Source organism: Danio rerio, chromosome 25 (genome assembly GCF_052040795.2).
Source record: "Danio rerio strain M-AB ecotype USA chromosome 25, GRCz13ab, whole genome shotgun sequence".
NCBI lineage: Eukaryota > Metazoa > Chordata > Actinopteri > Cypriniformes > Danionidae > Danio > Danio rerio.
The window spans coordinates 37,655,001-37,681,154 of NC_141045.1; the positions used below are offsets into that span (position 1 = coordinate 37,655,001).

Genomic DNA, 26,154 nt, shown 5'->3' on the forward strand with positions numbered 1-26,154 from the left:
CCGCGCACGCTCTGCGTCCGTCAGACGTGCGCGCTCTTGTACTAGTGTTTGTGTTTGTTCTGTCAGCAGCGCGCTGCTTTATTCTCGGCGCCTCCGTCTAGTTGGTTTCAGTTTTGGTTGGCGCTGACATGAAGCATGCGCGTTGCTTATGTGTGAGCGCACGGTAAGGTGTTCATCTATCGTGTGCTCGTGTCTTGCGTCTTTTGTCAAAGCACGTGGCCCGATGTTTACATTGTGGTCACGTGCTTTTTGTCGTGTGCTTCAGTGTTGTGCTCGTCTTGTCATGAACATGCGATTGATGAGTTCTCTTATTGGCCACATGTTCTTGTCATGTGAGCGCATGGCTTGTGTTGTCTCTCTGTGTCATGCGCTCTCCCGTCTATTGTCTAGTCCCACCCTCCTTGTTAACCCATTATTAGTTAATTATGTTCATCTGTTTTTTGTTAATTTCCTACAGTTTATAAACCCCTTATGTCTGCTGTCCTGTGCGAGTTCGTCATCATATGTTGTCGATGTTTACCTGTCCTGCTGTGTCTAGTCCTGCCTTGTCCTGCCTGCCCAGTCAAGTTTGTTTGTTTGTTTGATTTATTGTTTGTTGCAGTAGTGTTTTCCCCCTCGGGGTTGTTTATTTTTGCCTTTTATTTTATTTTATTAATAATAAATCCTACTTCACTCTGCGCTTGGGTCCTCGCTCCTTTTTCCCAATTTCCCCTCACCAACCCTGACATAAGGTAAATTAAGTCATATTATATCAAGTATTATTTACTAATGTAGTAAAAGTAATTCTTGCTCATATTGAGTTATGTTTACTTAGGTCAATTAAGTTGTTAACTCACCTGAAACTGTACGGAATGATGCTAAAGTTTACTTAAACAACAGTCTTAATTATGCATAATTAAATTGCATAACATGGTTAGACCACAGGTGTCAGTTCATAACTTGCTTAATTATCCTAACTTGTCTAGTTAAATTAATAACCTATTTAAGTCTTAAAATTGCACTTTAAGCGGAATCGATGGAAAAATAGGGAGAAGTCACTACGACAAAGACAAAATAAATTAGAAATTAATTAAAACTATTATGTTTTTAAAAATGCGCAACAATTGGGAAAACAATTCCCATTTGGCTGGAGGGTTACTAATTTTGACTTCAACTGTGTCAACAGTATATACCAGTGTTTCTCAACCACATTCCTGCAGGACCACCAGCTCTGCATTTTCCATGTCTTCAAACACACCTGATTCATATCATCAGCTCATTAGCAGAGACTGAAAGACCTGAAATGGGTGAGACAGACAAAGGAGACATCCAAAACATACAGTGCTGGTGTACCTCCAGGAACGTGGTTGAGAAACACTGGTACAGTTGAAGCCTGAGTTATTAGCTCTGCTGTTTATTTTTTCCCCCAATTTCTGTTTAACAGGGAACAGATTTTTTTCAACACATTTATAATCATAATAGTTTTAATAACTCATCTCTAATAACCGATTTATTTTATCTTTGCCATGATGAGAGTACATAATATTACAAGATATTCTTCAGGACACTTCTATACAGCTTAAAGTGACATTTAAAGGCTTAATTAGGTTAGTTAACTAGGCAGGTTAGGGTAATTAGGCAAGTCATTGTATAACGATGGTTTGTTCTAGACTATTGAAAAATTATAACTTAAAGGGGTTAATAATTTCGACCTTAAAATACATTTTAAATGATTAAATCTGCTTTTATTCTAGCCAAAATAAAACAAAAAAAGACTTTCTGCAGAAGAAAAAATATTATCAGACATACTGTGAAAATTTCCTTGCTCTGTTAAACATCATTTGGGAAAAAAGAGAAGAAAAAAAATCAAAGGGGGGCTAATTATTCTGACTTCAACTGTATATACACACTATTTTTTTTTAAATCTGTGTGACTACAAAAGATAAAAATAAAAAGCAGGTTAATCAGTATGCCTCTGCTGTGTCAGTAAGTCACACACACATTCACATCAGCTGTGTTGAGTCATGACTCTGCACAGAGAGGACATCCCCAAAATAAACTGTGAAAAACACATCTACAACTCATGAAAACACGCATGGCCCCACGGAGAACAATCTAGAACACGAATCAAGTAACAAATTAGTATTTGGAGAAACACAATGCGCAATTATTCCTCTAATAAAACTGGAAATTGATTCTCTCAAGACAGTTGTGATGCTTTGACGCTTATTTTCTTCCTGAACACATTATTATCGATCAGCTTTATATTACAGAACGTGATAAAAGTGAAAGAGCTCGTGCTGTGCTAAGATTAAAGCATGAAAACGTTTTCTGTCATCTGAAACCTGATACAAGTCACTCTTGTTAAGGAACAGAGGGTTCCTGAGGTCTTTAGAAACACTTCATTTGTGATACTTTGAAGTTGTTGTGAAAACATGCAGATATACTGTTGAAGTCAAAAATATCAACCACCCTGAATTATTAGCCCTCTCTGTTTTTGTTGTTGCCTAATTTCTGTTTAACAGATTTTTACAAAATATTTTTAGATATAATAGTTTTAATAACTGATTTATTTTATCTTTGCCATGATGACCGCACATAACATTTGACTAGATATTGTTCAAGACACTTCTATACAGCTTAAAGTGACATTTAAAGGCTTAACTAGGTTAATTAGGTTAACTAGGCAGGTTAGAGTAATTAGGCAAGTTATTGTTTAATGATGGTTTGATCTGTAAACTATCAAAAATCTATATAGCTTAAAGGGGCAAATAATTTTGACCTTAAAATGGCTTTTTAAATAACTAAAAAACTACTTTTATTCTAGCTGTAATTAAAAAATAATTTTTTTTCCAGAAGAAAAAATATTGTAAAAATTTCCTTGCTCTGTTAAACATCATTTGGGAAATATTTAAAAAATAAATAAAATCAAAAGGGGCTAATAATTCTGACTTCAACCGTATATTAAATAAAAAGGAATTATTTGACATTTTATATGCTGCATAAAAAGTATTGTTAGTTTTAATATTAGCAACTGCCCATATTTTTGATAAATAAACTGCCCATATTTCTGTTTTATTTCTATTTTAATAAAGCAAACTATTAGACAATTTTCACATTTAAGATAATTTTTTTTAACTGAAGCTATAAAAAGATTTGTTTTATAAGACTGTCATAACATAATTGTTTGCCGAAAAGTATTTGTATTCAAAACAGTAAAAAAAAAAAAAACATTGTTGAGAAACTTTTGTTGAGAAACAGTTTAAAACACTATAATGCTAAATAAGTCTATTATTTCCATTTTTTTCAAATCAATTTTCTAAGAACATCTGACATAATAACCTCACAAGAATGAACTGAATTCATTTAAACTCCATTTGTGTTTGCTCATAAAGTGCAATATGAAACCTATATCTACTTCAATCCAAACGACATCAAAATGTTACAAACATTATTAAGAAAATATATACAGAAATTTTCAATGCATAAACGTCCACTTTCAGATTTTTTTAATCTTTTTTTTTCATGGTGTTATTCTTTTGTAAATAATAGTATGTACGGTGCTCAGCATATATAAGTACACCCCTCACAAATCTTTCTTTTAAATTCATATTTTTAATAGCAAGCTATCCAATATTATATTTGCGCATATTTCAGATTAGTCAGTGCTTAAGCCAAATCTGGAGCTAATCTAACAAAATAACTTTCGATAATAGTTCAAAAACTCGTATAGGCAAATTTATGCTATAGAAAAATATTAAATACAAATTTAGAAAAGAGAAAAAAAAAAATCAAGAGAAGCAAAAACAGCTCCAATTTGGTTGAAATTTTGTAGGTTGTAATTATTTTTTGCATATTCTTTCAGTGTTTAAATATGCTTGGTGACTAAAATATAATTTCAGTAAATATATCTGTTTAATGACTCTGTTGTGTTTAAATGCACCATAATACATTGCATATATTCACTAAGAAATGGAAAACAAAAATATTCATTTTCAAAATGGGGTGTACTCAATCAAGCTGAGCACTGTATTTCCTCAAAAGTGATAGACATGCAGAAAAGGCTCATTTCACAACTGATTTGTTTGACACTAATATAACTTCATAAATTATTTTTAAAAAGTATATTTAACAATTAAATATGCATAAATACCCGGTTTCAAAAGATTTTTGCTGCTTGTTCAAAATACTTATTTTAAATGAGCTGAAACAACATAATAATAAGATTTTAAGGGACAACTTAATTGTTTTGAGTTCAATCCACTTAAATATGTTACGTTAATTTAATCAATTTGTGGTGGAACAACAGAATTGTGTGGAACTCTGCATTTTTGACAGTGTAGTTTATTTATTAATTGGAAATTAATTAACTGATATACATCAATATATAGTATTAGTACATAGGGTAAACAGAATTTTTTAATTTCTACTCAGTTGCATTTGGTTTGACATGTCATTTTTCATGATCATTTATAACAGCATGTAACAGCCTATATATACAGTATATGTGGCATGGACGCTATAATGTAAAATGCTGGCAGCGTCACTCTCTATTTTTGCTGTGACTTTGTCATGCAGAACCGGTGACCGCACAGTTTACAAATGAGTGGACGAGCGGCCGCCCACTTCACTGACCAGACAGACAGAAATAAGTGCGCTTTAATTGGCCAATCACAAACCCGTCTCGCTCATTTCGACCAATCTGCTCCCTCATCGCGATCCTTCAGAATTCGTCATATTCCAGTATACCATCATGACATCAGTGTGATGTAATCCCAGGGGTCCAGTGAGCATTTAAACCCCCTTCCCTCACCCTCATCATCATTTCAAACAGAGTTTCACTCCTGCAAACTGCGCAGAGACTTTTCCTATCTGAAGAAGAAAAAAAGTGATATTCCTCCGAGTGTCCATTAAGAAGAAGCGACTACATTCAGCAAGGGGTTGAGAATTAAAAACGCGAGGCCGACCGCCTTGTAAACCGTAAATCGGATAATCTATCATCGTCCTGACAGAAGATCACTTTTCGCAAGTGTCCGCGAAAGCTCGTCTGTTTTTCTGCAACTTTTTGATCTGCTGAACGGCGCGCGCGCTCCTGACACTCACGCGCAAAAGTGACGAGCTGCGAACTTCCAGCGTTATTAGTATAAAAGCAGCAGTCCCACCATGAGCAATTACACACATTTAGACGACCTGCCGCCGCAGTATTACCAAGGCACAGACCTTGGAGAAGAGGAAGAGGAGGAGATGCCGGCGACCGAGAAAGACCTGGCCGAGGACGCGCCGTGGAAGAAGATCCAACAGAACACCTTCACCAGGTGGTGCAATGAACACCTCAAATGCGTTAATAAGGGCGTCACTGACCTGCAGAAAGACCTGGGCGATGGCCTCAAACTCATCTCGCTTTTGGAAGTCCTCAGTCAGAAGAAAATGTACAGAAAACATCACGTCAGGCCAAACTTCAGACAGATGAAGCTGGAGAACGTGTCGGTGGCGCTGGAGTTTCTGGACAGGGAGAGAATCAAACTGGTGTCAATAGGTAAGATCTGCTCATCTTCAGTCTAACTACTGTTTGTGATAACAAAATATTAGCAAATTGAGAGTTTATTGTAATTGTGATTCAAGTTTTCCCGCTAAATTATGCTTTTGAATTGCATTATGGGATCTTTATCTTTTCTAAGTTTTTAATGTTGACATAATGATAAGCCGTTATTTTCTGTTAATATACATACTTAATTCTCTATATATTATTTGTTAAACTACATATCGTCTCAAACTATTAAAAAAGTCACGCTTTGAGAGTTGAGATATTTTGTCAATGTCAATCTTATTTATATAGCACTATTAAACACAACCAAAGGTTGAACAATGTGCTGCACAATATAAATCACAAAGAGAAAGATAACAAATTAAAGCTAAAACAAACAATTCTCACTGATAAAATGCTAAATCAAAGGTAAGTTTTCAACATAGATTTAAAAACAGACAACAGAGATCTTATACACAGGGGCAAAGCATTCCACAATGAAGGACCATACTGCTAAAGCATGGTCACTACTGCATTTCAGCCTCAACTTAGGGATGCATAATAGTTTCTGGTTTTATGACCAAAGAGACCAACCAGACTGATGTTCAGTCAAAAGGTCTGACAGATAAGAAGGAGCCAAGCCATTTAGTGATTTAAAAACCAAGAGCAGAATTTTAAAAAGTGACACGATGCAACCAGTGCAAAGAACATAAGACTGATGTGATGTGGTCTTGTTTTTTTTTACCATCAATAGTGGAGGGAGCAAAAATAAAAGTCCCATAATGCAATTCACAACTGTAAATAAACAGAAAACACCTGTGAAATCACAAAATGCAGAACTTGTTTTAATTAACAGATATTTTTACAGTGTAATGTGGGAATGTAATGTTTATAATATGACATATGAGAAGGGGCTGTCAAGCATTAGAACAATAGTGGCTGCTTTAAAGGGACAGTTCACACAAACATAACAACGTCCTCACCATTGATGCACACTGGAGTGAACGTAAACTTTAATGAGTTTCTTTCTTCCTTAAAATGCAAAGTAAGATATTCTGAAGCATATTGGAAGAAGTAGCCATTGACTTCCATATTATTCCAATAATCCTCACTATGAATTATTTTGTGTTCGACAGAAGAAGGTTAAGCAGCAGATAAGCGAATTATATTTTAACTTTAAGGTGTTTTATAGTTAATAACTTTATTACAAGATATAGTTACCAAAATGCCATTCAGTGTAGCAATAGTGAACAATAATCATTTGATTATATTAAAAGACTCACAAATCACAAAATCTGCTTACTATCAGATTTGTAAATGTATTTAAATGTTTACCCCAAGCTAGGGCATATCTTCTTTAACACATTTACAGTATAAAATAAAAGTCACAATACCTAATGTCATTATTATGCATTAATTAGACAGATTCACACTTTAAGAAAAATAATTTATCCAAATGACTAAATGAACTACACACCAATGAAACAAATTTGTATGCTCAGTTAAATGATACATTAGAAATAGATCCTTCTTAGAACATCACATCCTGGTCTTTCATTTGGAAAGCACATCAAGACCGAGTTTTGTACAAGCTTGGTTACAATATTTGTTGACCTATTCATTATTTATTAATAGAAATGACATGATCTCACACCAATAAATCTAGCTGTTGTTACTGCAGTGTTTGGTGCTTATAATCAGGCTATTTACACTCTTGTATCTCAGTGGGGTTGACTGCCAAATCTCTCTCACATAAAATTATCAGCAGTCAAATGCTCACTTCTTTACCTCACTTCAAAGCTGAGGTGTCGGGTCAGAGCCTGGGAGTAGTATTTCAGCGCTGCGCACAAGTAGTGTCAGTGAAATGGAAAATCCGTTTATGGGATACAGTTGTTTGTTGGGTAAAGGTGAAAGGTCATATCAGATTCGACCAGTTAACTTGACGGAGCCTTAACGAATATGGAGTAAAGTGATCTCACTGTGGATTTGTAATTAAAGGGATAGTTTACACAAAAGATGATATATTAAAGAATGTTAGATACTGGTAGCCATTGATATTTATTGCAGCGTAATCCTAAAAAATGTGATTGAAGTAAGTTTAAGGCTAACATTTTCCTATATTCAACGGAAAAAAAGAATCTCAAATATAATAGAACCAGTAAAAGAGAGTGAGTAAACGATGACAGATTTTTTTGGGGGTGAACCATCCCTTTAAGAGGCCATTGTTTAGAGCTGCTGTTTGGGGTGTTTAGACATTTGAGTTAAATAGTTAGATAGTTGTCTAAATATATCAGTGCTGTTTCTGAGATGCTAAAGTAAACTAAGGCAGAAATGTTTTTTTTTAGAAATGTCACTTTACTATAAGTTTTTTTCAGTCTTTGCAGTAGCATGTGTGTACTTGTTTATTTGAATATGGTAGTCATTGAAAATAATGGCACGTCAAAGTAACAACATGGGCTCATTCTGAAAACGTACCCCTATATACATTTTTGGAGATCTCGAATTATGTAGCCAAAGGAATGTATAGCTTTAAAAAGAACGCAACACGGACGTTCGTATTCGAACCTCGTCTTATCTCCGTATGGAAGGTGGTTTCAAGTTTGTCCTAAGGCTTGCTTGAGATGCAAAGTGGATTTGACCGTGACAACGGTGTTTTAGTCCAGTGAAGAACGGTTCAAGAAAGCAGGTAAGACGAAATCAAAAACAAAAAAAAAAAGTAAATAACAGGATGAGAATGTGGTAAGATCTGAAAACGTGGTAAAAATCAGGTTTTCGCGAGGGCTTTTCTTTTTCTAGATTGCTTTTAAAAACACTGTTGGTTGGGTTTAGGGAAGTGGGTGGGTCCTGGACAATCTGTGCTTTTTAAAAAAACACTATCAGTTGGGTTTGAGGATAGAGGAAGGTGGGTCAGTCGATCATTCAGTCAGACAACTGCCGATTTTGGTGGATTTACTTGAGAGCAGGCACTCGTGAGAAAGATTTGAGATCTAAAAAAAAAGGTGCACAGTGGCCTTTGGCAGATTCGTGAAAACGTAACATAGCAGTTATTGCTGGAAATTTCCAAAGTACCAGCCATTTTGTAAATGTAGAATCATCTGTTGAGTACACTGGCATCCCAACTATTTGAAGTCTTCTCATGATTGGAAAGGATGTCAAGTTGACCGTAGAGTTTGTCAGTTTGTTAAGTAACATGGATCCATTTGCCCAAACATTTTTCTTGCCTTTGACCTTTATAGACAGCAAAGCCATTGTAGACGGGAACCTGAAGCTGATTCTGGGTCTCATCTGGACGCTTATTCTCCATTATTCCATCTCCATGCCCATGTGGGATGATGAGGACGACGAGGAGGTTAAGAAACTGACTCCCAAACAGAGATTGCTGGGCTGGATTCAGAACAAAGTGCCAGAGCTGCCTATTAACAACTTCAACAAGGACTGGAGGGATGGCAAGGCTCTTGGCGCCCTAGTGGACAACTGTGCCCCTGGTAAGCAGACATTCTCACATTATCAGGTGTAGCTGCTTGCTTGGTTTGACCTTGGGCGGTTGTGATTAGGTGAGGCAAACATTTCATGTTAAACCTTGATCATGTTACGTTTAGCTTGTTTGTTATAGAGTTTAAAGAGATTGTTCACACAAAAAAAATAATAAAAACAGACCATAATTCTCATATTTGGATGGAAACATAGCTAATATGTAACGGTTACCAGTGTTCTTCAAAAATAAGCTCAGAAATGTTTGGACCCACTTGAGGGTGAGTAACTGAGCATGTTTTCATTTTGGGGTGAACTATTCCTTAATATGCCAGTGCACTTGAGCCTTATTTAGTTACTGAAACTCATTCATGACCTGCTTCCTGCGCCACTCTTTGGTCGCAGAGGACAGGGTAGTGAACTAAAGTGTTTACTTCAGTGCAGCTGATATGAAACAGTCCCTGTGCGACAGTCATGACCATACAGGGTGCTGCTGGCTTTTGACAGATCACAGCATTACAGTTATCTTTGTACATTTAGGCTACAGTATATGTTTCTTTAGATGGTTTTTCTAAACAATTATTAAACTGCAGACAAGGTTTATGGTACGCCTGATTCTCAGTGGTTTCTTCATTTTTATGTGCAGCTGTGGTCTAAAACATCATTCTATCATATAACTTTAACTCTTTATGTAGGTCTGTGCCCTGACTGGCAAACATGGGACCCCAACCAGCCAGTGGAAAATGCTCGTGAGGCCATGCAGCAGGCCGATGACTGGCTCGGAGTGCCACAGGTGAACATCCCCTCAATATCAACACCACTTGTACAACAAATGTGTAATAGGCTCCATTTCCACTTGGTATTAAACATGTGGTTTAAGTGATCCATTCACAAGTGGTCAACCGTGACGCATTACCACCTCATATTAGCATGTGTTCAAATTCATCTCTTGTGGCCACTTTTGCTTGGATTTCGTTGAGACCCTGCCCTCTCATTTTATTACATTCTACAGACTCACTTTCATGGGAGTGCTCTGTGAAGCCCAGAAGTAAGGAAAAATTTAGTATATTAAAAGAAAATGACTCAAAATTGGATTAAAAATATCATAATAACAGGTGTAAACGGTGCTTACACACTGCTTCCATGAGCGTTTGTGTGGTTTCAGCACTTTGGCATACAGTGGTGCCTGCTCCATTATCTTCACTGGATAACCGTGAGATTCCAAGGATGGTGTAGTGTGTGTGTCATAAATTCTTGGGGTTGAATTCCCTGCTGACTCTTGAGGGGATGTGGGGGGGGGGGTCTGGCTTCTGCTGAATCCTGCCCTTAGCTTGTTGAAGGCCACCCTCAAACCTCACCACTCTGTGGATAAATATAGTTTGTGGCACAAGTGTTATGGTGAAAAAAAAAATGCTGGAGGGCGTGGCTTCTTTCTGCTTTGTTTATCCCACCGTAAACAAGCCTTCTGACTAAACGTCTAGTTATTAGCACACACACAATTTGAAGGCAGTGACTAGAGAATGAAGCTCAGTGTACTTATTTCTCATCTAACATCATCTAATAAATGTTTAATCTCCAGGTGATTGCTCCAGAGGAAATTGTGGATCCAGATGTGGATGAGCATTCAGTGATGACATACCTCTCTCAGTTTCCCAAAGCTAAACTGAAGCCTGGAGCCCCTGTTAAGCCAAAGCAGCTGTACCCCAAAAAGGCCAAGGCCTATGGACCAGGTGAGTAAACGTAAACTGAAGCTCAGGATTGCAAGCGCAGTTGTCTTAAAACATCACGAGAAGTACTTTGTCTATACGAAAGCTAATACTAAAGAGTTGCACAAATAGTAATACCCAATACCCTTATTGATCTATTGATTAAAAACAGGTATTGAGCCTCAGGGGAACATGGTTCTGAAACCAGCAGTATTTACTGTTGAAACACTGGAGGCTGGACTCGGTGAAGTGATTGTATATGTAGAAGACCCAGAGGGTCACACTGAGGAGGTGAGAAATGACTGATATGCTTCTCTAACATACTATAAATGTGGCAAAAGAATGCCATCATTGACATCTTAAACTTCAACTCATCTTTTGATTTTGTCAGGCCAAAGTTGTTGCCAACAATGACAAGAAAAGGACATTCTCTGTCACCTATGTGCCTAAGGTTGAGGGACGTCACAAGGTACGCATCTGTACAAGAACTGGAATCATTGTATATTGTCCATTTGAGGATATAAATAGTTTGCAGATATACATAGTCATGGGTGTTTATTTGTTATTTTATGTCACAGGTGAAGGTACTCTTTGCTGGTCAGGACATTGATAAGAGCCCATTCATGGTGAATGTGGCGAAGGCTCTGGGTGATCCTAATAAAGTTCAAGCTCGAGGTCCAGGTTTGGAGCCGGAGGGCAATGTGGCCCACAAACCTACCTATTTTGACATCTACACTGCAGGTTAGCAGAATGCTCTGGAGAAATTTGAAGGATTTGTGTTTGGTACATAAAGATGTGCTCATAGTTCTGTCTCACCCATTTTAGGTGCTGGGGCTGGAGATGTTAGCGTGGTCATTGTGGACCCGCAGAATAAAAACAACACTGTGGAAGTTATCCTTGAAAACAAGGGTGATAACATCTTCCGCTGCACCTACAAACCTGTGCTGGAGGGACCACACACCATCCATGTGACCTTTGCTGGGCAGCCTATTCCCAGCAGCCCTTTTAAAGTGAACATCTCTGAGGGTAAGCATCTGATTGTTCTTGTATATCTGGCTGTGATTTCGATAAATGTCTTGGTATTTTTGGAAGAGAGGGCAACAATTAAAAAAACGAAACAAAACAAAGAAAAACAATTATTTATTTTGTAGCACATCTTAAACCACCCGGAGCTCCAAAGCAGATACCCCCTCAGAAAAAGAAAGGTGTGCCGCCACAGAATTTTGGTCTATGTCTCATTGCGCACTACAATGTATAAAGCTTAGCTTCTTGCTTGTTTGCGACAGCTTGATTTCTATCATGCCTCAAAACACCCACATTGAGGCATGATAGAAAAGGGTAAAGCCAAAGTGTGTATGCATTGTATTAAGTGGTATTGGGCTGAGTATGTGAACTTGGCATTTCCTAAGTTGTTGGTACAACTCTTATAAGAGAGACAGGATATCTGCATGTGCATTGTGTGTACGAATTTTTTTTAGGAGTTTAGCCTTGTACTGTAGTTGTATTTATTGTTGTAACAGACCAAAGTATTTTGGGTGCATCATTGTTTGAGTGTTCATAAAGTTACCATTCCAGCGATCTGACATGGGTCATTTTGTATTCTTATTTATAATGTCCTGTGTACTGCATATTTCAATTGTCGTAAATCAAAATCTGTGACCAAACAAAGCAGCATAGACACATTCCAGTTTGCCATGAACGCAGCTCATCAGAAGCACAGCTCCTAGCATTTCTTACTAACAGTGCCTTAATCTGTGCATTTGGACATTTTATAATTGCTCTATTTTGTTTCCCCCCATCAGCCAGCAATGCCAATGCCTGCCGTGCAACTGGCAGAGGACTACAGCCTAAAGGTGTTCGGGTTAAGGAAGTGGCGGATTTCACAGTTTTTACCAAAGGAGCAGGAACTGGGGAGCTGAAGGTGTCTGTGAAAGGGCCTGGTGAGTCATGGTGGCGTCAAAACCTATATTCTTTCAGAAAGCCTTTCCAAGAAAACTTCATTGCTTGAATTCTTAGTTATCCTTGCTCATTAATTAATCTATCTAAATTTTGAAATGCTAAATATTGCATGCATCTCTTTTCAGGTGGAGTAGAGGTGCCTGTGAAAGTGTGTGATGTTGGTGATGGAGTGTTCAAGTGTGACTATTGTCCTGTTAAGCCTGGAAAATATACTGTGAACATCACATGGGGAGGACAACCTATCCCACGCAGGTGAGAGCTAATAGTACAACTTAGTTAAACAGTGTAATGCAAACATACAGAATCTCCTACGAGTCAGCATCTCTTCTTTGTACTCTATGTCCTGTCTAATCAATGTTTAAAACGTGTTTTTTTAGCCCATTTGAGGTAGAGGTCAGCAAGGAAGCTGGAACCCAAAAGGTGCGAGCTTGGGGTCCTGGCTTGAAGACTGGAATGGTTGGCAAGTCAGCTGACTTTGTTGTTGAGGCTATTGGCACAGAAGTAGGAACTCTAGGTTGGTATATCTGGATGGAGAGTAACTTATTCTAGTAACTCATCTCATCCGATTTTCCTGAGTGAACCATTTTTCTTTAAAAGGGTTTTCTATTGAGGGCCCCTCTCAAGCAAAGATAGAGTGTGATGATAAGGGTGACGGTTCCTGTGATGTGCGCTACTGGCCCACTGAACCCGGAGATTATGCAGTTCATGTTATCTGTGATGATGAAGATATCAAAGACAGCCCCTTCATGGCCCATATCCTTCCAGCAGCCAATGACGTCTTTCCCGAGAAGGTGATTAACATAACATAAATTATGACCACTGAATCTCTTACTTTCTTCAAATTTGCTCTGAGGGTCAGTGCTATGTTATCTAATGGATCTCATGTGCAGGTCAAAGCATTTGGGCCAGGCCTGGAGCCCACTGGAGTTACTGTCAACAAGTCAACACAATTCACTGTCGATGCCAGAGAAGCGGGCAAGGGAGGTCTGAAGATCTATGCTCAGGTATGTCCAAATGTAATACGCTCAAAGTTTTTCAGTGTCGACAAATCGGTCATGCCTGTAGAATCAGGACAAATATGAAAGAACATATGTGCAAATGTGAATTTGGATATTTTGGACAAGCTTGCTAAATGGTGGGCTTTTCTCCTAGGATGCTGAAGGCTGTGTGATTGACATCCAGATTACTGATAAAGGAGATGGCACTTTTGTTTGTGTGTATGTTCCAACCAAGCCAGTGAAGCACACCATTATAATTACCTGGGGGGAGGTCAACATACCTAAAAGTCCTTTTAGAGTGAGTATACCCACTGTAGTATTTCCATTTTTGTTATGCTGGGATGGAATGACAAGATTAAATGAGTCATTTTTCTTTGAGGTTTCACCTCTTGGTTTGCACTCACTGCTAATTGTTCTTTTAAACCTATTGTCTTTAAAAGGTTCTTGTTGGTGAAGGCTGCCACCCTGACAAAGTCAAGGTCTATGGACCTGGAGTTGAGAAAACCGGCCTGAAGGCAAATGAGCCCACTTACTTTACTGTCGACTGTAGTGAAGCTGGCCAAGGTTTGCATAATGAGTTAATTTTTACATGGCATAAATAAATGAGTGTTAGTATGGCTAACTAGTTGTACTATCCTTTAGGAGATGTCAGCATTGGGATCAAATGTGCCCCTGGTGTGGTGGGTCCAGCAGAGGCGGATATAGATTTTGACATCATAAAAAATGACAATGACACCTTTACTGTCAAGTATACACCTCCTGGCCCTGGCCGTTACACCATCATGGTTGTCTTTGCAGATCAGGTAAAGCAGTGGACGAACATGCTTCTTGCTTAGACCCAATGGTGCACTAATGCTAATTGAACTCGTCATTTCAAAAAAAAAAATCTTTACACAGGAAATCCCCAGCAGCCCATTCAAAGTCAAGGTGGACCCATCTCATGATGCTGGTAAAGTCAGAGCTGAAGGTCCTGGAATTAACAAGACAGGTGGGTGTAATCCACAACTTTAAGAACGTGAGCCCTGGAGAAATTCCAATCAACTGACACAGCTCTACTTTACAGGCGTTCAGGTGGAAATTCCAACCCATTTCACCATCTTCACCAAAGGAGCAGGAAAGGCAAAACCAGAGGTGCATTTCAAAACAGCTGCCAAAGGAAATGCTGTAAAGGATTTTGAGATCATTGATAACCATGACTACTCCTACACTGTGAAGTACACAGCTCTTCATCAGGTCAGGGTTCGCTGTCGTCTGTTGTATTTTGAGTTTGATTTGAACAAATTTTATTTATGGAAGTAACTGTTATGTCTTATTAAATGCCAAATCTTTCGCAAATAGGGTGAGATGGCTATTGTGGTCACACACGGTGGGGATCCCATTCCCAAAAGTCCTTTCAAGATCACAGTCGCCCCTTCACTTGATCTTGGCAAAGTCAAAGTTCAAGGTCTTAATGAAAGTAAGCATTTTAACTCAACACTTTTCTTACTTTATAAAGAATTATACTTTATTAAGAATTATACTTTATAAGAATTAAAAGTCAGCTTAATCAATTTCAAATTAATCTGAAGACCCTGATTAACTATTTCAGCTAAACTGTGTACTTGTAAGAGGCCCTCTAGGACTGGACACATTGGCTGTAATAAAGTGTAAATGCATATTGCTCCGATTGTAACTTAGTCCTGTGTGTGTGTTGCAGAAGTGGAAGTTGGAAAGGACCAGGAGTTTATTGTGAACACAAAAGGGGCTGGTGGACAGGGTAAGGTAAATGTGAGCATAACCTCACCCTCTGGCAGACCAATACCATGTAAGCTGGAATCAGACAAGACAAAGGAGGCCACCTGTGTGAAGTACATCCCACCTGAGGAGGGCCATTACAAGGTAGACATCACCTATGATGGGAACCCTGTTCCAGAAAGTCCCTTTTCTGTGGAGGGACTCATGCCTGCTGATCCTTCCAAGGTAAGATGGCATCTTACCTATAGATTTTTTGTGTTCAGTAACATTAATGAATAAGTTCTATAATAGGATGTTACTGGATTTCTCACTAGGTTCGGGCCTATGGACCAGGACTGAAGGGTGGTATTGTGGGCCAGCCAGCAAAGTTCTCTATAGACACGAAAGGAGCAGGTGCTGGTGGTCTGGGTCTAACATTGGAAGGTCCATGTGAGGCTAAGATTGAATGCCAAGACAATGGTGATGGAACCTGCTCAGTTGTCTACCTGCCCACAGAAGCTGGGGACTACAACATCAATATTCTTTATGGGGAGGCTCATATCCCTGGCTCTCCTTTTAAAGCAGTTGTCAAGCCAGCTCTGGATGCTGGCAAGGTTACAGCGAGTGGCCCAGGACTGGAAAGGGCCAAAGCTGGCGAGGTGGCCAGTTTCACAGTAGACTGCAGTAGAGCCGGAGAGGCTGAACTCACCATTGAGATTGTGTCAGATTCAGGGGCTCAAGCTGAAGTTTGCATTCAAAACAACAAAGATGGGACATTTTCTGTCACCTACACCCCACTCTTTCATGGGGTACACACTATTACCATTAAATATGGAGGTCAGCAGGTGCCCAAGAGTCCCATACATGTGAAAGTGGAGCCATCTGTGGACACTAGTGGAATTAAAGTCTATGGACCAGGAGTTGAGCCCAAAGGTACGGTTAAAAAATAAAATATTAGCAGTTTTATGCGATTATTTTTTAAACCGTAAATCAATTAAATATTGTCTGTGTTTGTCACCCAAGGGGTCCTCAGGGAGGTGACAACACACTTCATTGTGGATGCACGGGCCCATGCCAAGACCAAAGGAGGCAATCATGTTAAGATTCGTATCATCAATCCATCAGGCGCAAACACGGATGCATATATCACTGATAAGGGTGATGGCACATATAGAGTGGAATATACAGCTTTCGAGGATGGTATGTAACTAAAACGCTTATATAAGAAACACACACACACACACACATATATATTCAGAGCTTTGGAGGGATAATGAATGAGAGTATTTGGCAGATGAAGGGAGAGAGGTTATAAATAGCAAATGCATTGTAAAAAGAGATCATGAAATAGTTGTGTCCCTGACAAGGGCCAGCTTGTATTAAACCCGACAACAGCTGCAGGTCACTGTTAAAGCAGATCATTAGAAGCACTGCAGAACCTGAAAACGTTTAAACTTTAAAAGGTTCTGATTTCATACATTCAGTTCAATATGTGATATTTGAAAGACTGTAAGTTATGAGGTAGAAATGGCATAAAGTGAGAGTTCTTCAAGTTGAAATAGTTTTTGGATTTTTATAGGTTTGCACCTGATTGAGGTCTTTTATGATGAAGTTGCTGTTCCTAAAAGTCCCTTTAAGGTGTCAGTTGTTGAAGGTTGTGACCCAACACGTGTCCGGGCTTATGGTCCAGGCCTGGAAGGTGGGATAGTCAACAAACCCAACTGCTTCACAGTAGAGACAAGGTACGCATATATAAAGGTCCAGAAAGAAAAACAGTACATTTTGCTTTAAAACCGGATTAGATTTAAGTTTATTTCTCCATGCTTATCGTTTAAAGGGGTGCTGGGACAGCTGGTTTGGGCTTAACCATCGAAGGTGCATCAGAGGCTAAAATGCTCTGCAAAGACAACAAAGACGGTAGCTGCAGTGTTGAATATATGCCTTTCACTGCTGGAGACTATGATATCAATATTGCTTACGGAGGCCAGCCTATTCCAGGTAAAATAGAATCTTTTTAAATACATATAAACATATGAACTACATCTATATTATTATCTACACATATGCCTTTTATTTCGACTGTAAAACTTCACTGTAAAAATGTTCTTTTACTGTTCTTAGGCAGTCCATTTCGGGTGCAAGTTAAGGATGTGGTGGATGTCAGTAAGGTGAAGTGTTCTGGTCCTGGACTTGCAAACAAAGTTACTGCACATGTTCCACAAACCTTCACTGTGGACTGCAGCAAAGCTGGAGTGGCTCCTCTAGAGGTACAGCTGTATGGACCAAAAGGTAAATAAATCAAATTTAATAAACTAATTACTTTGGAACTATTTACTCCCTTTGTCTTCAGAATACTGAACATGTTCCATCTTTTAGGAACTCTGGAGCCTGTTGTTGTTAAAAACAATAGGGATGGAACACACACTGTCAACTATACCCCTGCGCAGGAGGGGCCGCACACTGTGTCTGTTAAATATGCCAACCAAGAAGTACCTAGCAGGTAAGATTATAAAGGCATACATTTTAGACCAGGGTGGTCCAACATTGTATTAAAGAAAGTGTGTTGGAGCCGAGTAGAGTCAATTCAGAAGCAAGATTAGATGCCGATATTTTACACCATATTTTGCTGTTATGACAACAATATGACTTAAAATCATTTGTTTCCTTCCATTTTGTGATGGTCAACAGCCCTTACAAAGTTAATTCAGCTCCCTCGCATGATGCCAGTAAGGTACGTGCTAGTGGACCTGGCTTGGACACTACAGGAGTGGCTGCCAGTCTACCAGTGGAGTTTACCATTGACGCTCGTGATGCAGGGAAAGGCCTTCTGACAGTTCAAATTCTAGTGAGCTTTCTCCACATATATAAGAAATATATATTGCAAAAGCAGTACATTTAAAAGCGGTGTTTGTTCCATTTTAGGATCCAGAAGGAAAGCCGAAAAAAGCCAGCATTCATGACAACAGAGATGGAACCTACACCGTGTCTTATGTGCCAGACATGACTGGCCGCTACACCATAACTATTAAATATGGCGGCGATAACATTCCATATTCACCTTACAATGTCCAAGCCTTTCCTACTGGTGATGCCAGCAAGTGTCTGCTCACAGGTATCATTTCCACTTTGGTGATTTGTGACTTGTGTTTTCAAAGTTTCGTACTCTTGTTTTACTGATATTTATTTATTTTTTGCTTGCTTGCAGTGTCTATTGGCGGACATGGTGTTGGTAAGAATCAGAAATTTGATGTATATTGTATAAATTCCAGTACTTCTAGTGAGGCATTCGATATGATATTAACAATGTTTTTATTTAAGCAGAAAGCCTTGGGCCCAATATCCAGATGTCGGAAGAGACAGTCATCACTGTGGATGCAAAGGCTGCTGGAAAAGGAAAGGTAACATGCACAGTTCAGACCCCGAATGGCATGGAGCTGGATATGGATGTTACAGAAAATCCCGATGGCACCTTCGACATATATTACACAGCACCCGAGCCGGGAAAATATGTCATCACAATCCGCTTTGGAGGTCAACACATTCCAAAAAGTCCTTTTCAAGTCATGGTGAGTGATATTACTGGACAGGTGTGTTGAAGTGTGCCATGATAGATAGTTCTGTTGATATTGATACCAGGGACATTAAAAGAAAAAGGGATTTGAAAAAATATGGTCCAAATATTTAAGGCAGAATGACAACTGCACATTGTTTAAAGTGTGCTTGTCCTTTGTAATCTCAGGCTACAGATCAACCTGTTGCACCGAGAGATGACACCAAACCCATGTTCCAGCCTCTAAATTTAGTTATCCCATTTACTGTCCAGCAAGGAGAGCTCAGTGGTAACATCCCAAATTATTTTTATTTTATGTAAAAGTGCTGCAACTCTTGTGTGTTGTTGTCTGAAGTTTACAACACTTGTTTTTTTTTTTACAGGAGAAGTACGTATGCCATCTGGAAAGACAGCTCGTCCGTTCATCAGGGACAACAAAGATGGGACAGTCACAGTGCAGTTTCAGCCTACAGAGAAAGGCCTGCATGAAATGGACATAAAGTACGATGGCAACCACATCCCAGGTTAGACTCACATATGACATTATGTGCAAAACTTACTATCTTCAAAAACAGAATCATGACTTAAAAGCAATTATGTTTACAGGAAGCCCTCTGCAGTTCTACGTTGACGTAACAAACAGTGGAATGGTGACAGCCTATGGACCAGGTCTGTGTCACGGAACAGTCAATAAACCAGCTTCTTTCACTGTTGTCACTAAGAATGCTGGACAAGGTATGTAAAGTAGTTGTTTCAAAACAAATGCGCATGTGTTTTTTTTTTTAAACCATGCCAAAACTGACTGTTTTGTTTGTCCTTCATAGGTGGTTTGTCCCTTGCTGTTGAGGGTCCATCTAAAGCTGAAATCAGCTGTAAGGACAATAAAGACGGCACCTGCACTGTGTCATACTTGCCGACAACACCGGGTGATTACAACATCATTGTCAAGTTTGACAACAGCCATATCCCTGGCAGCCCCTTCACAGCAAAGATCACCGGTATGAAAAGCAATGAATCACTAGTGTTTTTAAAAATCAGATGTGGGAAATATAGCTACATTTCAGATCATCCTGTGTTCATCTAGGTGACGATTCGCTCCGACGTTCTCAACTGAATGTTGGCACAGCAGCAGACGTCTCGCTAAAGATCACAGAAACAGACCTGAGCTATCTAACAGCTAGCATCAAAGCTCCATCAGGAAAGGAGGAACCTTGTCTACTGAAGAGATTGCCCAACCGGCACATTGGTAAGCACTTAATGCCGTGGAATCATTTCTGTATTTACCTGATTTACATTGCTTAATGCATTTAAAAATTGCTTTCCTTGCCTAGGTCTCTCCTTTACCCCAAAAGAAGTTGGGGAGCATGAGGTCAGTGTTAGGAAGAGTGGGAAACATGTAAACAACAGCCCTTTCAAGATTATGGTTGGACCATCGGAAATCGGAGAAGCCAGCAGGGTCAAGGCTTTTGGTAAAGGACTAGTTGAAGCACACACCTTTGAAGTGGCCGAGTTTTTTGTGGACACTAGAAATGCTGGTACGTTCTTGCATTTTTTACTCTTATGTTTTTTGATCTTGAGGTTCTGGCACCTTGCTGTAATAATCTTGATTAATGTGATTTGCATTATACCTTGGTTTGAAAGGATATGGAGGACTTGGATTGTCAATCGAAGGTCCAAGTAAAGTGGATATCAACTGTGACGATGTTGAAGATGGAACATGCAAAGTGACATATTGCCCAACCGAACCAGGCAACTACATCATCAATATCAAATTTGCAGACAAACACATACCAGGTTAGTTTTAAGGTTCTTTACAATGATATGATCTGGCAGTCCATTACAGACTGTAATGAAGATTTGTACCATTTGTCTTGCTTATCCTACTCTATAGGAAGTCCATTTACAGTGAAGGTAACAGGAGAAGGAAGAATGAAACAGAGTATAACAAGGAAAAGGCAAGCTGCCTCTATTGCATCAGTAGGCAGCACATGCGACCTAAACCTAAAAATTCCAGGTAAATACCAACACAAGAGATTCTAAGACACAATTAACAATCATACTATCATCCACAGTGTCTGAAAACGCTTGGATTTATTTCTTCATAGGAAATTGGTTTCAAATGCTGTCAGCACAGGAGCGCTTAACTCGTACCTTCACCCGCAGCAGCCACACTTACACACGTACAGAGCGCACAGAAATCAGCAAGACACATGGAGGTGAGACTAAGCGGGAGGTACATGTAGAGGAGAGCACACAGGTTGGCGGGGGCGGTGGTGACCCTTTCAGAGATGTATTTGAATCCTTCCTGGGAAGAGACCGACTGGGTAGCTTTGGTACAATCCGGCAAGAAGGTAAAGACGAGTCCTTGTTGGGCACAACAGCTTTTCTTCAGCATTTATGTGATTGCTTACTTCATTGATTTTCCCTTTTCCAGGAGAAACAGGGATCCAGGGAATGACGGCGCAGGTTACCAGCCCTGGTGGAAATCTGGCAGATGCAGAGATCGTTGATAGTGGAAACAGTACCTACAGAGTCCGCTTTGTGCCTACTGAAATGGGTTCTCACACCGTCAACGTCAAATACAGGGGCGAGCATGTACCTGGAAGCCCCTTCCAGTTTACAGTTGGCCCACTTGGGGAAGGAGGTTTCCACAAGGTCCGGGCTGGAGGCACAGGCCTAGAGAGAGCTGTCGCAAAAGTTCCCGGTATGTTTTAAACAGATTTTGTTTCTTCTAATCATTTTGTAATGATAATATGATATATTGCACTCCATAACATTTTTTTGCATATCTAAATGACAGCTGAATTCAGTATTTGGACAAGAGAGGCTGGAGCGGGTGGTCTGTCCATTGCTGTAGAAGGGCCAAGCAAGGCTGAAATCAACTTTGAGGACAGAAAAGATGGATCTTGTGGTGTCAGCTATGTTGTGCAGGAGCCTGGTGAGGTTACTTGCTAGGATTTCACTCAAAAGTCATCAAAGCCAGTAGAAATGATTGCATTCTCACTTTACAATTCTTCTCTCAGGTGACTATGAAGTTTCTATCAAGTTCAATAATGAGCATATCCCAGATAGTCCCTTTATTGTTCCTGTTGCCACACTATCAGATGACGCACGACGACTTACTGTTACAAGCCTTCAGGTAAGCTAAGACGCCAACATGCTTGATGTATCAAGAAGTAAGCTGAGCAACTATATCGGTGAAACAAAAGCCAGAACAACCTTTTCTGCTCACAGGCCCATGGCATTTATTTTTGTCTTTGAACTGTAATTGGACTCCATGTCTATCCAGGGTCATACTATTATTTTTTTGAGTTTGGATTAAATGTTCTTAAGTGTGTTATTCATCCATCTGCATGAATGCAAGTATTTAAGCGAGTCAGAAATCAATTCTTTTCTCTTTGCATTTGCAGGAGAAGGATTTGAAGGTTAATCAGGAGGCCTCATTCGCAGTTCAGAGGAATGGAGCTAGGGGTGTCATAGATGCAAAAGTTCACGCTCCATCTGGTGTGGTAGAGGAGTGTTATGTCACCGAATTGGATAGTGGTGGGTTGTTATGATTTTTTTGTCTTTTGTTCATTTAATTTGCTTAATAGTTCTTCCTTTATAACAATTTTAACTGTTCTCTCCCCAACCCCTTCACAGACAAAAATGCAATTCGCTTCATTCCACGTGAGAATGGTGTTCACTCTATTGACGTGAAGTTCAATGGAAGCCACATCCCAGGCAGCCCATTCAAAGTCCGTGTTGGAGAAGCAGAAAGTGTTGGAGATCCAGGAATGGTGTCTGCTTTTGGTCCAGGACTTGAGGGTGGACGCACAGGTATTGGTCCACTTACAAATTAATCAAATCTAATGCTAGTTGAAGAATTGATTCCCTCCAAGAATGAAAATTACCTCATCATTTACTTAACCCCTTGTTATCCAAGGCATTCCTTTCTTTCTTCAGTTGAAAATAAAACTTAAGGAGAAGAGTCACAGATGTATCTCCATATATTAGACTTCTATGATCTTCAATGTTTTGTTTCAGTTTAAATGCAGTTGCAAAGGCTCTAAATGACCCTAAGCATGAAATAAGAGTCATACCTAGCAAAACAATTGTCAATTTTCCAAGAAAGTTCACATCTATAGGTGTTGTATCCTCAAAAACTTGCATAGTGCAAGACTATTGGATTACAAGGGGGAAATTTCCATAAATTCCTATTATGCAAATGAATTAATCCTTTAATGATTAGCACGATGTCATGGCCGTAGTTTTTTGCTCCAAATAATCCTGTGCTCTTACTATTCTGTAGGAGTCCCATCTGAGTTTGTCGTCAACACATGCAAGGCTGGTTCTGGTGCTTTATCTGTTACTATTGACGGTCCCTCAAAAGTCAAAATGGATTGCAATGAGTGCCAGGAAGGTTACAAAATCTCTTACACACCAATGGCACCAGGCAACTATCTCATTTGCATCAAATATGGTGGGCCGCAGCATATTGTTGGCAGCCCCTTCAAAGCAAAGGTCATAGGTAAAGTAGGATGGATATTTCCTAACTAATTAATCAGTATTATGTCTCAAATGCTGTAGTTTAACTTTCTGTCTCTTACTCTAGGTATGCGTCTTTCTGGGGGGCACAGTTTGCACGAAACTTCATCAGTCATTGTGGAAACAGTTACCAAGTCCTCCAAGATGGCCGGAGCATACAGCTCTCTGACCAGCTCTATGCCAACATCAGACGCCAGTAAGGTCGTGTGTCACGGTGCTGGCCTTTCCAAAGCCTTCGTGGGTCAGAAGAACAGTTTTTCTGTAGACTGCAGTAAAGCAGGTAAAGAAAGACCAAAAAAGGTCAATAATGGTTTTGAGCTTTGGTGTCCAAACTTGGTCCTGGAGGGCCTGTGTCCTGCAGATTTTAGCTCCACCTTGCCTCAACACGTCCGCACAGATGTTTCTAGAAAGCCTAGTAAGAGCTTGATTAGCTGGCCCAGATGTGTCTGATTGGGGTGGAACTAATCTTTACAGGGCACAGCCCACCAGGACTGAGTGGACAACCCTTTTTTAGAGGCTAGAAAAGACTGATTTGCATATAGGATGACTATATATGTGTGTTTTTTTTTAATGAGACATAATCTAGCCGGGACATTCAAAGTTAAAAAAAATGTTGGGTCAAATATGGACAAACCCAAAAGTCAGGTTTAAAAATGTTATTTAAAATTAAAAATAACCCAACAGTGGGTTTGCCCATAATTAAACCAACGTTTAGCAATTTTCAAAGCACAATCTGTATCTGCAGATGGTTCATATACATTTTAATTGCTCTCGTTGTGCTTTCATATTTTATAAAACAACCAGTTTATGCATTGCAATGCCAGTTCATTGAACTGAAACCATTGATGATTGGTCAAGTACTCTTGAACAAATTGCTCAGTTGTCACAACATAGGGTCAAAAATGGACAAACCCAATGTTGGGTTTATTTTTTTCAAATAAATTTAAATAACACTTTTTAATCCAACAGTGTTTTTGTCCTTATTTGACCCAGTGACTAGACTTACAACATCCCCACATTTTTTTAAAGAATGCCTACACATTATTGGTCAAACTACTTTTCAATCATTACCTTCAGTAAGTATGAAAACAAGGCCAAATACATGGTCAGGATATGTCTTGTGAAAATGCCATAGATCAAGGATGCCTAAACTCGCTCCTGGAGGGCCGGTGTCCTGCATAGTTTAGATCCAACCCCAATCAGAGACACTTGGGCTAGCTAATCAAGCTCTAAGTAGGTTTGCTAGAAATGTCCTGGCAGGTGCGTTGAGGCAAGTTGGAACTGTACTATACAGGACACCAGCCCTCCAGGACCGGGTTTGGGCAGCCTTTGTCTAAACCACAGCTGTCAAATCCAGTTCCTGGAGGGCCGCAGCTCTGCACAGTTTAGTTCCAACCCTAATTAAACACTTAATAAAAGTAATTGAGCCCTTCAGTTTGCTTTGAAACCTAGAGGTAATTGTGTTGAAGCAGGGTTGGAACTAAACTGTGCAGAGCTGCGGCCCTCCAGGAACTGGATTTAACACCCATGCCAAAGATTGTCACCCTAATTATGCAAAGTCTTTCTTACTTTCTTTCTTTCTTTCTTTCTTTCTTTCAGGTACAAACATGCTCATGGTTGGTGTCCACGGTCCTAGAACTCCATGTGAAGATGTGACAGTCAAGCATATGGGAAACAAGCTTTACAACGTGACCTACACCGTGAAGGAGAAAGGAAACTATGTAGTGATTGTTAAATGGGGGGACGAAACTATACCAGGGAGTCCTTTCCATGTAAGCGCTCCTTAAACACAAAGTCAAACGCTTAGAGTTTCTAATTCAGAAAAAAAGCTTAATCCAGGGAAAAGAATGTGGAGTAAAAGGCTTATTTTAAGACTGAATCTTATTTCAGAGGCTAATGACTTTTATTTAATGCTACCCTGTTTGACGCAAGTGTATTTTAATACTGTTTCGGATGCTGTTTATTGTAAGGGTGACAATTTAAGTTTAATAATAATTAAATGGGTATATCCACCTAATTCTGTTTTGTTTAACCACCTAAAAAGAATATATGTGTATTTTACTGAGGGAGATTTATTGTTCTTCGAGGCACTTTTGATGGTGATGGGACATCACAGCAATATTGGTTTTGTGTTCCGACAATGTATAGATGTATCTGCTTTTATATGCTTTATAGAATGTTATTTTATGATCTTAACCAACTATTTATATGCATTTGAAAACTGAAATAAAGAATAAAACTAAGTGTGCCGTTTATGTGTTTGGTTTTGTCATTGTGTGCAGACATATAATAAATGTGCAATGAATGCTATGCTTTCTAAAGTCAATCCTAGATATGCTTCAGTCCTGAAATCCTCTTGAACCGGATTGCATACATGCTGCATCCTGAAATGTGGGGAATTTTTTCACTTCGGCTTAGCCATCAGGGGTCACCACAGCGGAATTAACCTCCAACTTATCCAGCATATGTTTTACACAGCGGATGCCCTTCCAGCCAAAGTACTGGAAAACATCCATACACACTCATTTACATACATACACTACAGTAAATTTAGTTTATTTAATTCACCAATAGTGCATGTGTTTGGACTGTGGGAGAAACCAGAGCACCCGGAGGAAACCCACAGGAACACGGGGAGAACATGCAAACTCCACACAGAAATGCCAACTGAGCCAGCCGGGACTCAAACCAGCATCCTTCTTGCTGTGAGGTGTCAGTGCTAACCAC

The 26,154-nt window shown here is 39.4% G+C and overlaps 1 protein-coding gene and 1 long non-coding RNA gene across 6 annotated transcripts in view; both read left to right on the top strand.

The window, feature by feature from the left end:
* Window positions 1-1,916, top strand: part of LOC147830942 (uncharacterized) — a 3,107-nt gene extending 1,191 nt beyond the window's left edge. The window contains exon 3 of the long non-coding RNA XR_015526749.1: window positions 732-1,916. This is a non-coding gene — a long non-coding RNA (uncharacterized LOC147830942). The remainder of the gene's footprint in view (window positions 1-731) is intronic.
* A 2,883-nt stretch (window positions 1,917-4,799) lies between these two features.
* Window positions 4,800-25,670, top strand: flnca (filamin C, gamma a (actin binding protein 280)). Of its 5 annotated transcripts, none has more exons than XM_087312564.1 (48): window positions 4,800-5,515; window positions 8,740-8,988; window positions 9,670-9,767; window positions 10,554-10,704; window positions 10,853-10,971; window positions 11,072-11,149; window positions 11,259-11,421; window positions 11,506-11,706; window positions 11,832-11,885; window positions 12,483-12,620; window positions 12,765-12,891; window positions 13,017-13,153; window positions 13,237-13,430; window positions 13,530-13,643; window positions 13,792-13,935; window positions 14,078-14,201; window positions 14,280-14,440; window positions 14,535-14,625; window positions 14,701-14,870; window positions 14,976-15,093; window positions 15,334-15,596; window positions 15,686-16,283; window positions 16,374-16,550; window positions 16,930-17,092; window positions 17,188-17,348; window positions 17,472-17,639; window positions 17,727-17,850; window positions 18,039-18,195; window positions 18,273-18,462; window positions 18,556-18,579; window positions 18,669-18,916; window positions 19,090-19,189; window positions 19,284-19,424; window positions 19,507-19,635; window positions 19,725-19,898; window positions 19,985-20,146; window positions 20,232-20,435; window positions 20,542-20,694; window positions 20,792-20,914; window positions 21,006-21,251; window positions 21,335-21,604; window positions 21,701-21,838; window positions 21,924-22,039; window positions 22,311-22,443; window positions 22,543-22,719; window positions 23,192-23,410; window positions 23,495-23,707; window positions 25,027-25,670. In XM_087312564.1, exons 1-48 carry the CDS (start codon window positions 5,143-5,145, stop codon window positions 25,212-25,214), a joined length of 8,163 nt encoding a protein of 2,720 aa, XP_087168690.1. In that variant the 5' UTR covers window positions 4,800-5,142; the 3' UTR covers window positions 25,215-25,670. The 5 variants fall into 5 exon arrangements, 4 of the variants coding, with proteins under 4 accessions (XP_087168690.1, XP_087168691.1, XP_087168692.1 ...); XM_087312565.1 differs by having other exon boundaries at window positions 18,672-18,916; XR_015526747.1 differs by lacking the exon at window positions 11,832-11,885 and having other exon boundaries at window positions 18,672-18,916; window positions 23,495-24,770; window positions 24,937-25,670.
* The last annotated feature ends 484 nt before the right edge of the window (window positions 25,671-26,154 follow it).

Excerpts from the sequence above, each read along its gene's own strand:
- flnca (XM_087312564.1), top strand. The coding sequence starts at position 5,143 with ATGAGCAATTACACACATTTAGACGACCTGCCGCCGCAGTATTACCAA. Across the intron at positions 11,707-11,831 it reads TAAAGTGAACATCTCTGAGG|CACATCTTAAACCACCCGGA; the intron begins GTAAGCATCTGA and ends TTTATTTTGTAG. Across the intron at positions 19,190-19,283 it reads CCAGCAAGGAGAGCTCAGTG|GAGAAGTACGTATGCCATCT; the intron begins GTAACATCCCAA and ends TTTTTTTTACAG.